Here is a 15,536-nt window from a genome sequence, read left to right as displayed (position 1 = left end):
TCTCTTCCCTCAAACTGGATCTTCAACTGCTTATATCATGTTGCAAAAATGTAAATTGCAGAACATTATTTTTATATTACAGAGCGATCTCAAAGAACAGAAGAGATGAGAGAACAGAGATGGCGAACTTCAAAACCGCCTCTGGCTAAAATCAAGTTAGGGCTGGATTTGGAACAACATGAACTAAGTGTAATACCAGAACTAGACACGCCAAGAAGTGGCAAAGTTTCTTTTACAGGTAAAAAAAAATTCTAGATGTTTTCTTTTGCTTGAAATATAATTCATGAAGTAAGAAATGAGCATTTTTTCTGTAAGACTTTGAGGTGGTTGCGGGTAAAGCAGGGGTCTCAGCTGTAGCTTTATTGAGATTCAGGTACTTATTTTTTTTTTATTTATATAGCAGCAAAAAGCATATTGTAAACCAGTGCGTTTCTTGAAGAAATTACAACTTAAATACAAACTATAAAGGAAAATTGCATGGAATTTAATTTTGTGGCCTTGGTTATCCTGTTGGTTACTTGCATGCCCCTCCCAGTGCAGTATGGTTGGATGATCAAGCCCTATTTTTATATTAAGGGATTCCCTTCATAGTGAAGGTTAATGACTTTAAAAATAAAATATGGAATATCTAAAATCTTAACTTTCACATTGTTAATTTTTGGGATTTTATATCAAATATGTAGCTTAAGTGTAAGTGTTACTTTATGAATTGCCCAGGAATCATCTTTGAAGTAGTTTTGCTCTATAGAAATTCTACAAATGTTAAATGCTGTACACCAGCAGTGGGTTGCTAGAGCATACCTAGAATATGCACCTAAATAAATAAATAAATTAAATAATAATAAGGGGTGGAGTCAAATTGCTACAGAACTTTTAATAAGTTTGTTGTACGGTTTAAGAAATGCTGTAATAGTGTAACAATGCAGGGGAAAATGTCAACTTATATTTTCAGACTGAAGTTTGATTATCTTCCATGGTTACATGTAACAACTAAGAGGACTAATGCTGAAAGAACAGGTGGATGAGGCTTTTTTTTTTTTTTTTTTTTTTTTTTTTTTTTTTTTTTTTTTTAAACAAATTACAAAATCGTCTAAAACACAGGACTTGGTAGTGATGGGGGGACTTCAGCTATTCAGATATCTCTCGGGAAAATAATACAGCAGGGATAGATGATGCAATAAGTTCTTTAAATGCCTACCTGAAAGGGGGTTCCAGGGAGGATGGGGCTAGGCTGTTCTCGGTGGTGGCAGATGACAGAACAAGGAGCAATGGTCTCAAGTTGCAGCTGGGGAAGTCTAGGTTGGACATTAGGAAAACGTTTTTCACTAGGAGGGTGGTGAAGCACTGGAATGGGTTACCTAGGAAGGTGGTGGAATCTCCATCTTTAGAGGTTTTTAAGCTGAGGCTTGACAAAGCCCTGGCTGGGATGATATAGCTGAGGTTAGTCCTGCTTTGAGCAGGGGGTTGGACTAGATGATCTCCTGAGGTCCCTTCCAACTCTAATATTCTATGATTCTATAACCTTTTATTCTTCTTCGAGTGCTTGCTCATGTCGATTCCAAGCAGGTGTGCGCACGCTGCGTGCACAGTCGTCAGAAGGTTTTTCCCCCAGCGGTACCTGTTGGGTCAGTGTAGGTGCCCCCTGGAGTGGAGCCTCCATGGCGCTGTATATAGGGACCCGCCGCCTGTCCAGTTCCTTCTTACCGCCCATGATGGTCGTTGGAGCTTCAGTCGTCTTGCTTCTGCAAGCATTCCCCGTGTAGTTCTTTGCGGTTCCTGTAAATAGTTAGTCACTGTTTATCTAGTTACATAGTTAACTAATACTTAAGGCTTATCTATATAAGGGGTTTCCCCCATCTCTGGGGCTCCCCAGAGAGTTGCACCAAACAGACTGTTGCAGGATCTGTAAAAGTTTTTGCCCGAGGAGCTGAAAGGAGAGGAGCGCGCGCCTCAAGCAGATTCTCATGGAGGTAGCTTTTCGGCCGCAACCTCTAGACTCGGCACGTCAGTGCGTAGTGCCCCGGCGTCCATCAGAGACCTGGTGCTGAAAAAGACCTCGGTGCAGAGAGAGCCTCGACACTGACACTTGCCGGCACCAAAACTGGTTCAGCACCACTCCCATTCAACAGTGCCCCGTAAAAAGTACAGGTCTGACAGAGGGTGCTCGCCTATGGTGTGGCCTATGGAAAAGGATGCTGGTCCATCGCGCCCCCATATGCACTCAGTGCAAGGGTCTCCAGGACCATCCTCTGCGGCTCTGCAGAGGGCACCAGCAAGCCTGGTGAACATCGGATCCCCGGCGGAGAGCAAGGTGGAAGAGCTGGACCTTCTCTCCACACCAGATACATTCGAGGCAGCGTGGGACCTGATTGCCATGATGGCACAGCAGTCCCCCATCTCGCTGGAGAGGGTGCCAGATCCAAGACCTCTGGCTTTGCAAGTCATGGCATGGTCTAGAGCAGGGGTGGGGAACGTCTGGCCCGCGGGCCGTATAAGGCCTGCGAAATCATTTGGTCTGGCCCTGGCGGCGGCGGGGAATTCGGCGGCGGCGCGGTTTGCCCCTTTTCGGCGGCGCGGGGACTTCGGCAGCGGGCACTGCCCCCCGCCCCCCACAGAACCCCCCCGCCGCCGAATTCCCCCCCGCCGCCACGGCCACCATCAGGCCCTTGACAGAAAAAAGGTTCCCCACCCCTGGTCTAGAAGCAAGCCGACCACGCCTTGACACCAGGTGCCTTTTCTTCCACACCGGTCACCTACGCCTCAGCGCTGATCGCCCTCTTCTCAACACCAGTCTCCTGTGCCCCAGCCTGTTCAGTGATCGCATCTAGTTGGCGCCACCATGGTCTTCGTGATCAGAGTCCAGGTCATCGGACTCGGAGGCAGACTCTGGCACCTCGATGCAGAGTAGGCACAGATCGGGGAGGCGGCACTACAAGGAGGATAAGGGACAAGCACCCCCTGTTGGACCTTGGCCCATGCAGTGGTAGGTGCCTGAGCAATGGTCTTTCTGGATCCTGTGGGCATACCACCAAGCCTAAGGGGCTCAGTTTAGAGTTTTATATTTGATTGCCTCAGAGAGCCAAGTGGCTGGCACCCTGGAGCATAGAACCCTGTCACACAGTACTGAGGTGAGCGAGCGCAGGGAGACAGTGCTGTTGGGGGAAGTGGATGTGGTGCATGGTGCTGAAGAAGAACCTGGCACTGAGGTGGGCCCCGACACCAGTAGAGAAGACCTTACTGGCTAGGACATCCCCAAGTCTGAGGTTGGACCCAGGGCCTCGTCTTCCTCCTCCCCTAATGAGGCGGTAGTGGAGACATCGAGCATCCATTTCGCCATGGACAATACAATCCACTAGGAACTTTTGAGAAGGATGGCCCAAAACTTGGGCCTACAGGCAGAGGAGGTCCGTGAGTCGGTGGATCCAATGGTGGACACTTTGGCTCCAGAGGGTTCTTCAAGGGTAGCTCTTCCTTTGATCAAAACGGTCCAGTCCACAATGAAGAGACTGTGGCAGACACCAGCCTCTATCCCACCTACAGCCAAAGGGATAGAGAGGAAGTATTTCGCTCCCTCTAAAGGGTATGGGTACTTTTTTACTCACCCATAACTTGGCTCGCTCATCATAACCACGGTGAATGAAAAGGAAAGGCAGAGTCAGCAGGGCCCAATGCCTAAATGAAAGGAGCCGAAGAGACTGGACCTATTCAGGAGAAAGGTATACTCCACCAGAGGTCTCCAGCTGCAAATTGCCAACCAAGAAGCGATTCTCAGTAGATACAACTTCAACTCATGAGACATGATGGCGAAGTTCAAAGACCTCCTTCTGACTAATTCCAAGTTCGGGGCCATGGTGGAGGAGGGTAAAGCAATACCCAGGACATTGCTACAGGTTGATTCTGCAGCAAGGACAATGGCTTCAGGCTGACCATGAGATGAAGCTCCTGGCTACAGGGGTCAGGCCTCCCACCTGAGGTCCAGTCCACCATCCAGGACCCTTTGAAGGAGCGGGGCTGTTCTCTGAGCAAACAGACTCCAAGTTCCACAGCCTTAAGGACTCTAGGGCAGCTTTGAAATCTTTGGGGCTACATGCACCTTTCACACAAAGGAAACATTTCAAGCCCCAAACCGGCCAGAGGTTCTATCCATGTCATCCTCGGCAGGACTTCTCCAGAAAGAGAGACAGAAATTCCAGGCGAAGAACACCCAAGCCATCCAACCCTGGCAGAGGCTCAGGGAAACAACCGCCAGGGCCAAAGCAAAACTTTTGAGGGTGACACTCCAGGATAGCTACCAGATCCTGTCCCTCCTTTCTGAGACTGCTCATCCCATTTCTATCATGCTTGGACCCGAATAACATCAGTCAGATGGGTGTTGCGCATGGTAGAAGTGGGATACTCCCTCCAGTTTTGTTCTACCCCATCATCCCACCCTCTTTCCCCGTCCCTCTTCAGGGACCCCTCTCATGAGCAACTTCTTGTACGAGAGGTGCAAGAACTGCTTCACACTTGAGTAGTAGAAGAGGTCCCTCAGGAACTAAGGGGAAAGGGGTTTTACTCCAGATGTTTCCTGATCCTGAAGGCAAAAGGCGGGCTCAGGCTAGCCTCCATCTGCGGAATCTCAACAGATTGATAAAACTAAAATTTCACATGTTCTCTCTCTAGCCTTGGTCATTCCCTCTCTGGATCCGAGGGACTGGTATGCTGCCCTTGACCTAAAAGATACTTACTTATTTCCAGATCTCAATAATACCCTCCCACAAGAGGTTCCTCAGGTTCGTAGTAGGACGCAATCACGATCAATCTGCAGTCTTCCTGTTCGGCCTATTGGCCGCTCCAAGAGTCTTCACCAAATGCATGGCCGTGGTCCCTGCCTTCCTGAGGGGAGGCACTGTGTCAAAGTGTACCCATATCTGGACAATTGGCTGGTCAAAGGCTGCTCCAAGGAGCAGGTAGACGCTCATGTTGCCCTAATACAGTTGACTTTCCTCAACTTGGGTCTTCAGTTGAATGTGAACAAATCAATGTTAGCGCCCACGCAAAGGATAGAATTCATAGGGACAGTCCTGGACTCAGTGCAAGCCAGAGCTCTGCTGCCAGAGTCTCGTTTTCAGACTATGGGCTACATAATAAGAAACTTCAGCATTTTTCCCACCACAACAGTTCAGAGTTGCCGAATGCTTCTAGGACACATGGCCTCCTGCACGTACGTTGTCCAGCTTGCAAGGCTGAAACTCAGACCTCTCCAGTTGTAGCTGGCATCGGTTTACTGGCCCCACAGGGGCAGTCTGGACAAGGTGGTCTCTCTCCCACCGCAGGTTATAGAATCTCTCCAGTGGTGGCTCGACCCTTGATAGGTGTGTGAGGGGGGGTCCCATTTGCCAGGCTGCAGCCATCATTGGTGCTGGTTAGAGATGCTTTGGCCTTGGGGTGGGGAGTGCATTTCAGCAAACTGAGGCCACAAGGTCTTTGGTCCCTGGGGGAGCTGTCGCTTCACATAAATGTCAGGGAGCTACGAGCAGTCCAGTTGGCCTGCCAGGCATTCCAATCTCATCTGGAAGGAAAGGTGGTGTCAGTGATGTCAGACAACACCACAGCAATGTTCTATATGAACAGACGGGGAAGAACGTTCCTCTCCCCTATGCTGGGGAGCCCTCAAACTCTGGGACTTCTGCATCGCCCACTCCATACACCTGGAAGTGTCCTACCTGCCCGGCTCCCAGAACGAGCTGGTGGACCATCTCAGCCATTCCTTCAACACCCATGAGTGGGCTCTCCGCTCGGATGTCGTCAGAAACATTCGCCAAAGTTGGGTGTTTCCCCAAGTAGACCTCTTCGCGACGCAGTCCAACGGAAAGTGTCACCAGTTTTGCTCCTACCTAGGACACAGCCCGGGTTCTCTGGCAGATGTGTTTCTCCTTCCCTGGGTTCACCACCTGTACTATGTGTTCCCACCGTTTCCTCTTGTTCACAAGGTCCTTCTGAAAATCAGGAGACACAGAGCCTCGGTTATATATAGCACCAGTGTGGCACAGGCAGCACTGATACACGATGCTGCTGCAGCTATCCATAGACACCCCAATCGCCCTGCACTGGTTCTGGAACAACTGATCATGCAGAATCACGGTCAGCTGTGTCACCCCAGCTTAGAGTCGCTTCATCTCACGGCGTGGAAGCTGCGTGGTTGAACCCAAGGAGGCGGAGTGCTTGGAGCAAGTGCAGGAGGTCCTCCTTGGTAGTAGAAAGCCATCCACCAGAGTGGCTTACTTAGCCAAATGGAAAAGGTGTGGTGAGTACAGAAGGGCACTCTTCCAATGCAGGCTCTGCTGCCTCTTTTATATTGGACTACCTACTGTATTTAAGGCAATTAGGTCTGGCAGCTGCATCTGTGAAGGTGCACTTGGTGGCGATCTCCACTTTCCACCCGGGAGAAAGGGGTCATTGAATATTTGCCAACCCTATGGTATCCTGCTTCCTCAAGGACTTAGAAAGACTTTACCCTCCAGTACATCTTCCAGTCCTGGCATGGGATCTTAACCTGAATGAATTGATTGGCCCCCATCTGAGCCCTTAGCTATGTGTTCACTATTGTACCTCTCTTGGAAGGTAGCCTTCCTCGTTGCTATCACCATGGCAAAGAGAGTATATGAACTCAAGGCGTTGGCCTCAGACCCCCTATTTATAGTATTTCATAAGGATAAGGTGCAGCTGCATCCACACCTGGCCTTCCTTCTGAAAGTAGTTTCTCATTTCCACACTAGTCAGGAAATTTTCTTGCCAGTGTTCTTTCCAAAGCTGCATGCCAACAGCAGGGAATATAGTCTCCATTCCCTGGATGTCCGACGGGCATTGGCATTCTATATAAAGCGAACGAAGCCTTTTTGTAAATTGAACCAGCTTTTTGTCGCCGTATCAGATAGGATGAGAGGCCTCCCAGTGTCCTCTCAGAGGATTTCGTTGTGGGTTACCTCTTGTATTAGGACCTGCTGTGAACTAGCCAAGGTGCCAGCCCTGGCTCTGACAGTGCATTCCATGAGGGCTCAGTCTTCAGCAGCAGCATTCCTGGCATATATTCCCACACAGGAAATTTGTAGGGCTGCAACATGGTCGTCCATTCACACATTCACTTCACATTACGCCATTACCCAGCATGCTAGGGATGATGCGGCATTTGGTAGAGCAGTGCTCCAGTCAGCAATTTTGTGAGCTCCAATCCCTTCTGGTCTACTTGGGAGTCACCTGCTTGGAATTGACATGAGCAAGCAATCATAGAAGAAAAAACAATTACTTACCTTCTGTAACTGTTGTTCTTCGAGATGTGTTGCTCATGTCCATTCCAAGACCCATCCACCTCCCCTCTTGTCGGAGCCAATCGGCAAGAAGGAACTGGAGAGGTAGCGGGTCGGCGGGCCCCTATATACAGCTCCATGGAGGCACCATTCCAGGGGGCGCCTACACCGACCCGATGAGTACTGCTGGAGGAAAAACCTTCTGATGACTGTGCACGCAACACACGCACACCTGCTTGGAATGGACATGAGCAACACATCTTGAAGAACAACAGTTATGGAAGGTAAGTAACTGTTTGTTTTTTACAGAAGGTGAAGAAAGCAACTAGGGAAGAGGCTATTCTACATTTGATTGATTTTGACAAATAGGGAGGAACTAGTTGAGAATTTGAAGGTGAATTTGAATTTGAAGAATTTGAAGGCAGCTTGGGTGAAAATAAAATCATGAACTCATCATTTCATGATCAAGGAATGATAGGAAGGAACATAGCAGAATAAAGAAAATGGACTTCAAGAAGGCAGACTTCAGCAAAATCAGAATCGGTAGATAAGATCCCATGGCAAGCAAGTCTATAGGAAGTTGGCAGTTTTTTTTAAAGAAACATTATTAAAGGCACAAGAGTAAACTATCCCAGAGCATAGGAATGATAGGAAGTCTTGTAAGAGACCACCCTGACTTAACCAGGAGATCTTCAATGATCTCAAATTGAAAAAAGAGTCATACAGAAAGTGGACGCTAGGTCAAATTATGAAGGATGAATGTAAAATAACACAAGCATGTAGAGACGAAATTAGAAAGGTCAAGGTAAAAAAAATAAGATTAAACTAGTTAGGGACATACAGGGTAAAAAGAGAACATTTTATAAATATATGACAAGCAAGAGGAAGACCGTGGGCAGGGTAGGCCAGGTAGGCCATGGACAGGGTAGGAGACAGACAACAACAGGAAATGCAGCAATGGCTGAAGTGTTAAATACTTCTTTTGTTTTGGTTTTCACCAAGACAGTTAGCAGTGATTGGATGAATAACATAGTGAACATCTTTGTAAATGGGGTCAGAGCTGAGGCTAAAATAGGAAAAGAACAAGTTAAGAATTACTTAGCCGTGGTCTACACTACAGAAATAGCAGCCATGCATCAACCGAATGTCAACTGAATTCTGTATGTGTCAATACTAAAATTTCACTCCCACCAATGTAACTCACCTGCTACACCAACTTAATAACTTCACCTCCATGAGTGGCATAGAATGAATGTCATGGGGTTAGGTCAATGCAGTGTCAGCATAGACACTGCATTGCTTACATCAGTTAACTGTTGCTGGCTTTCAGAAGCCTTCCCACGAAAGCTGCACATTGACATTTCAGTCGGTGCAAATGCTCCTGGTGAAGACGTGCACCACCGACACAAGGAGGAAAGTGTACACATGGACAAGTGATGTAATTACTGTGGTGGCTGTATGCCTACATAAGTTAGGTCGACTTAATTTTGTGGTGTAAACATCCCCTTAGAGAAGTTAGATGTCTTCAAGTTGGCGGGGCCTGATGAAATACACCGTAGAATACTTAAGGAACTGGCTGAAGAGATCTCTGAAGCATTAATGATTATCTTTGAGAACAGGGGAGATCCTGAGGACTAGAAAAGGGCAAATATAGTACCTCTGTATAAAAAAGGGAATAAATACAACCCAGGGGATTATAGATGAGTCATCTGATCTTTGGTACCCAGAAAGATAATGGAGCAAATAAACAATTTGTAAGAACCTAGAAGAAAATAAGGTGCCTAACTAACAATCTACATGGATTTGTCAAGAACAAATCATGTCAAACCAACCTAATATCCTTCTTTGATGGTAATATGCCTTGTGGATGTGGGGGGAAGCAGTAGATGTGATATATCTCAATTTAATACAGCCTTGAACTTGAACTTTTCATAAACTAGAGAAATATAGCTTAGACAAACTTACTATAAGATAGGTGCACAATTGGTTCGAAAACAGTACTCTGTAGTAATCAATTGAGCTGGAAGGGCACATCAAGTGGGTTCTCAGATTTGTCATAGCTTCAATACTCTTAATAAATTATTTGGATAATGGTATAGAGAATACACTTATAAAGTTTGCAGATGATACCAAGCTGGAATGGGTTGCAAGTGCTTTGACAAGATAGAATTAGAATTCAAAAGGATTTTGACAAACTGGATAAATGATCTAAAATAAATAGGATGAAAGGACAAATGCGAAGTACTCCACTTAGGAAGGAATAATCAATTGTACAAATAGAAAGTGGAAAATGACTGCCTAGGAAGGAGTGCTGCAAAAAATGATCTGGGGTTATAGTGGATCACAAACTAAAGATGAGTTAACTATGTAGTACTGTTGCAAAAAAAGTGAATATCATTCTGAGATGAGCAGGAGTGTTGTAAGAAAGACACAAAGTAATTCTTCCACTCTACTCAGCACTGATAAGGCCTCAACTGGAGTATTGTGTGCAGTTCTGGGCACCACACTTGGGGAAAGATGTGAACAAATTGGAGGAAGTCTAGAGGAGAGCAACAAAAATTATTAAAGGTCTAGAAAACATGACCTGCAAGGAAAGATTGAAAAAATTGGGTTTGTTTAATCTGGAGAAGAGAAGAATGAAGGGGAACGTGATAGGAGTCTTCAAGTACGTAAAAGTTTATTATAAGAGGGTGATAAATTGTTCTCCATAGCCACTGAGGACAGGACAAGAAGTAATGAGCTTAAATTGGAGCAAGGTAGATTTAGGTTAGACATTAGGAAAAATTGAAGGGGTATTTAAGCACTGGAACAAATTATCTATGGAGTTTTTCTGGAATCTCCCTCATTGGAGGTTTTTAAGAACACGTAATACAAATACCTGTCAAGGATGATCTAGATCAGTGGTTCTCAAACTATTTATCATTGTGGGCCGCATATGCAGCTCTCTGTGTTATGTGGTCAGTATCCACACAATCTACATATTACCTGTATGTAGGATGACCAGATGATAACTGTTAAAAATTGGGATGGGGTGGGGAGTAATAGGTGTCTATGCATGACAAAGCCTCGAATATCAGGACAGTTCCTATAAAATTGGGACATCTGGTCACCCTACTTGTATGGCCCTGAAGATGTCACATAGGCCGCAGCTGTGTGCTGATTGGGCCGCAGGTTGAGGACCACTGATCTAGATAGTACTTAGTCCTTCCTCAGTGCAGGGAACTGAATTGGATGACCTCTCAAAGTCCCTTCCAGTCCTATATTTCTGAGATAGAAAACAATATTTCTCTTAGTGTACTTTGAACATTTGACAGCACTTTGTAGATAGTCAGTTTCACTCTTATTTCCCCTGAAATGTCAGATAGCTTGATCAATTGTTTAGTTCTTTCACAGAGGAAAAATTAGGAAAACCTGGTCGTAAAACCATACTGGGCAGAGGGACTCAGTAAATTAGTTTTAATCTCTTCTCTTCCCCCCCCCCCCCCCTTTTTTTTTTTTTTGACCGACTAAAGTTCAAGTTGACAGTATCGCTTTAATTTAAACCTAGAAATTAAATGCATTTTGGCAAGTGCTAAACATTTTAATTGAAATAGAACATTTTACAAAATCAGTACTGCATTTCTGTATTACAACATGCACACTACAACACAGTGCATCTTTTTATGAAAGCTGAAACATTACCTTTTACAGTAAATAAAAACTTTCAAATTCAGATCAGACAGATTCTGTTGGTGAAGAAGCTTCTCTAATTTCATCTGTGGAAGAGCCGGTGTCTGGCATATGCAACAGTGAATCTGTTCATGAAGACAGAGACTTATCCAGAGCAAGCTGCAAAGAACAAGGTTCTAATGAGAACTCAAGATGCAGTAACCAACCACTTAGCTCATGGCATGAAAGACTGATGATGGATGCTGGCAGTTCACAAGACCCAGGTGAGATAATCCATCTTTTTTTTAAGGTATATGTAGTTATCATTTCAACATTCTGAAATATTCAGCTCTTTAACTATAATGTATGTCTGATTTGTTAGAAGATGTAGCGTAGAGAATGATTTCATTATAACAGGCTCTTAAATACAAGTATGTGCATGTATATTTAAAGCCACTGAAGCTTGACTCCACATACATTTAAACTGAATACTTATAAATCTTATTTTAGGGAGTTTTCCTTGTGTGTATTCCCCCATATTATGGTGACTTCCTTAGGGAACTGAACAGCCCTGTCCTATGGGTAGTAGTTATTGAAAAGCAATGTGTCCGTGATGCCTTTTTCCCCCTTCTGTCCCTCACCTTAATTGTGGTCTTTGATGCTTTCATTCCTGTGGTCCTGGATTTCAGGACTGAGAGTTTGGTACCCCTGCCACCCATATTACATTTTCCTTTGAATAACTCTGGTTTTAATAAGATATTGGCTAAAGACACTTTTAAGAAAAATCTGAACGTGTATGGGATAGGTGATTATAGATAGCTGTGTTGTATAGTACTTCGGTTTAAAAATAGCAACTAGACTTTATATAAAAACACCTTAACATTTCCAACTTTACGCACCTTTCCATGTCCATCTGCTCAGCTCCCAATCCCAAACAATCACTCAGTGTTGTTCCAGATCTGATTATTTTACTTCCACATTGGTATTCCAGTCAGAGCTGCTAACCAAGCATTGTTCCTTGTCTGTCCATTTTGCTTAGCTATCCACTTTAATCCAAAATAGCTGCTTGTTGCTGTATTATTATGGGTTGGATTGCCACATTTGGTGTTCAGTTTAGGAACTTAGCTTGAAACATGCCCCTTGTCTTAGCTCTGACGGGTTGGCATCTGGTGGTGTCCCAAATAATCTTTGGGGGGTTTTTTCATATTTTTCATGGAGCAGCTTCTCAATTTGCACTTTGGAAATGTTTGTTTCAAATCCTTAGTACTAGTTTACGACAAGAGTACTTCCATTGAATAAATAAGATGTATTCTAGCTTTAATTTTGCAGAAATACTCTCATTGCCACAGTGCAGTAGCCACCATATTGAAGTACAAGAATTCCTTAAGGCTAGAAGGCAACATTAGATCCCCTGGTCTAACTTCCTGTATATCACAGGCTGTTAAATTTCACAGTTACCCCTGCACTGAGCCCAATAATTTTGTGTTTGACTACAGCATAGCTTGTGTTTAGCTAAAGCATTTCTTCCAGAAAGGCATCCTGTCTTCATCTGAAGACATCAAGAGATGGAGACGCCGTCACTTTCCTTGGTAGTTTGTTCCAGTGGTGTATTGCCCTCACTGTTAAAATTGTTTTTGTCTAGTTTCTAGTTTGAATTCTTCTGGCTTTAACTTTCAGCCTTGATCCTTGTTAAGCCTTTCTCTGCTAGTTTGAAGAGCTCTTTAGCACCTGGTATTTTCTCCTTGTGAAGGACGCATACACTATAATCAAATCATGTCTCACTCATCTTTTTGATTAAACTAAACAGTTTGAGCTCTAAGTGTCTCACTATGGCATTTTGAATAATTTTTGTGGCTTTTTTCTGCACCCTGTTCAATTTTCCTGTTTAATAGGTAGACACCAGAATTGTACTAGTCTTTCAGTATCATTCTCACCAATGCTGTATACAGAAATAAAATCACCTCCCTACTATTACTACTCTGTTTTATGTATACAAGGATTTTATTAGTGAAAACTATCCCAGTGCATAGGAGATATAGGAAGTATGACAAGAGACCACCATGACTTAACCAGGAGATCTTCAGTGATAACAGAACAATAACAGAAAATGCAGCAATGGCAGAAGTGCCAAATGACTTTTTTTTCAGTTTTCATCAAAAAGTTCAGTAACGATTGGACATCTAACTTAATGAATGCCAGTGAAAATGAGGTAGGATCGGAGGCTAAGATAGGGACATCATAAGTTGAAAATTATTTAAACAAGTTGGAGGTCTTCAAGTCACCAGGGACTGATGAAATATATCTTAGAATACTCAAGGAGCTCACTGAGGAGATATCTGAGCTATTAGCAATTATTTTTGAAAAGTCATGGGAGATGGAAGGGATTCCAGAGGACTGGAAAAGGCAAATGTAATGTCCATCTATAAAAAGGGGAATAAGGACAACCTGAGGAATTACAGACCAGTCAGCTTAACTTCAGTACCTGGAAAGATAATGGAGCAAATAATTAAGCAATCAATTTGCAAACACCTAAAAGATAATAAGGTGGTAAGTAACAGTCAGCATGGATTTGTCAAGAACAAATTGTGTCAAAACAACCTAATGACTTTCTTTGACGGTAACAAACCTTGTGGAATGGGGGGAAGTGATAGATGTGGTATCTTGATTTCAGTAAGGTTTATGATACTGTCTCAAATGACTTTCTCATAGACAAACTAGGGAAATAAAACCTAGGTGGAGCTATTATAAGGTGAGTGCATAACTGGCTGGAAAACCTTCTCAGAGAGTAGTTATCAGTAGTTCAGTCAAGCTGGAAGGGCATATTGAGTGGGGTCCTGCAGGAATCGGTTCTGGTTCTGTTCAATATCTTCATCAATGATTTAGATGATGGCATAGAGAGTACCCTTATAAAATTTGCAGATTATACCAAACTGAGAGAGATTGCAGTGCTTTGGAGGATAGATTTAAATTCAAAATGATCTGGAGAAACTGGAGAAATGATCTGAAGTAAATAAAAGAAAATTTAATAAGGACAAATGCAAAGTACTCTGCTTAGGAAGGAACAATCAGTTGCACACATACAAAATGGGAAATGACTGCCTAGGAAGGAGTACTGTGGAAAAGGATCTGGGGATCATATGGATCACAAGCTAAATGAGTCAACCATGTAACACTGTTGCAAAAAAAGCAAACATTATTCTGGGATGTATTATCAGGAGTGTTGTAAGCAAGACACAGGAAGTAATTCTTCTGCTCTACTATGTGCTCATTAGGTCTCAACTGGAGTATTGTGGTCAGTTCTTGGTGCCACATTTCAGGAAAGAGGTTGACAAACTGGCGAAAGTCCAGAGAAGAGCAACAAAAATTATCAAAGATCTAGAAACATGACCTGTGAAAAAAGACTGAAAAAACTGCATTTGTTTAGTCTGGAGAAGAGAAGACTGGGGGGGGACATGATAATAGTTTTCAAATACATAACACATTTTTTAAAATGGGCCCAGGTTACCTAGCTATCCAGATGACACTATATTACTGCCCTTTCCTCATTATTTACCACTCCACCAATCTTTTTATCATCTGCACCAGTTTTTGTTTTTCTACTCCAAAGATTGGGAGGAGAGATCTCTGAGTCTGTTCACTAGTTTGCATCAAAGAGGGAGCTCTTAGCCTTTAGGTAAGTTTTCTTTCATTAACTTTTGATGGCATACTTCCCTCTCTGATTAAGTTCTTGAGATAATTCTCTGCAGGAGAGAAAGTAGACCTGGCAATTGTAAGGTGTAGAAAAGCCAGCTAAGGAGAACCATTCTGTATTTACCAGTGCAACTCCTGTTTTTGAAGTAACATAGTAGAGCAGATAATCTTTTATAGGCAATAAGGAAGATGTAAACATGAACAAAAGTCAACAGTTTATGTAGGAACTGAAGCAGCACGACTAAAGGGTATTGGTGCCATCTAGTGCTCAAAATTTGGTAACATTGGACTTTTAGCTGTTTCCTGTTTTTGATTTACTTCTGTTCTATTTTATGTTTTCAGCCCATTCCAAGGATTCCGTTGTCATGGGTCAAAGTTTACCAATTTATCCTGCTGAAATTGAAAAGGGATTAATTACAGATTCTGGGCCATCATTTAGACCTGATAGTACGGTTAGTTATATTGGAAATTAATGTATCATGTCTTTTAAAATAACCATACTATTTAAATTCAGTTTACTTTTTTAGTATTTCCTAAACCTTTTGTATTAACCTGAAATGTGAATTTGAAGGTGACCTGCAAAGTGTGTATGGGGTGGGAGAGAAGAGTTAAAAATACCCTGTATTTGTTGTTTTATGATGTGTAAAACACACAAGCAATTCTGCTGCTGTATTCATTAGAAATTCAGGTCTTGTTAACCTTTTATTTCCTGCAGTTTTTCATAGACTACGGGAGAAGTAGTGGGAATATTACAAATTCTTGAGCAATTGATGAATGAAAGGGTTTTTAGTCATTTAAATCTTTTGTTAACACTTGGTTAATTTAAACACTTGAAAAAAAGACAGCAGCAAAATCTTTGAAATATTCAAATATTTGTCCTCAGTTGAGGACTGAGGAAGTTTTTACACCAGC

The 15,536-nt window shown here is 43.4% G+C and overlaps 1 protein-coding gene across 5 annotated transcripts in view; it reads left to right on the top strand.

Annotated features, from left to right (window-relative positions):
* Window positions 1–15,536, top strand: part of CEP295 (centrosomal protein 295) — an 86,578-nt gene that overhangs the window by 53,270 nt on the left and 17,772 nt on the right. For all 5 annotated transcript variants that reach the window (XM_067568281.1, XM_067568259.1, XM_067568272.1 and 2 more), the window contains exons 16-18: window positions 83–238; window positions 11,000–11,218; window positions 14,967–15,076. In XM_067568281.1, the coding sequence (XP_067424382.1) occupies window positions 83–238; window positions 11,000–11,218; window positions 14,967–15,076 (485 nt within the window). The remainder of the gene's footprint in view (window positions 1–82; window positions 239–10,999; window positions 11,219–14,966; window positions 15,077–15,536) is intronic.

The sequence above is a fragment of the Emydura macquarii genome, unplaced genomic scaffold (genome assembly GCF_026122565.2).
Source record: "Emydura macquarii macquarii isolate MOO-44397 ecotype Brisbane River unplaced genomic scaffold, CSIRO-AGI_Emac_v2 contig_318, whole genome shotgun sequence".
NCBI classification, from domain to species: domain Eukaryota; kingdom Metazoa; phylum Chordata; order Testudines; family Chelidae; genus Emydura; species Emydura macquarii.
The sequence above is the reverse complement of the archived record's forward strand: the minus strand, read 5'-3'. Positions and strand labels throughout refer to the sequence as shown.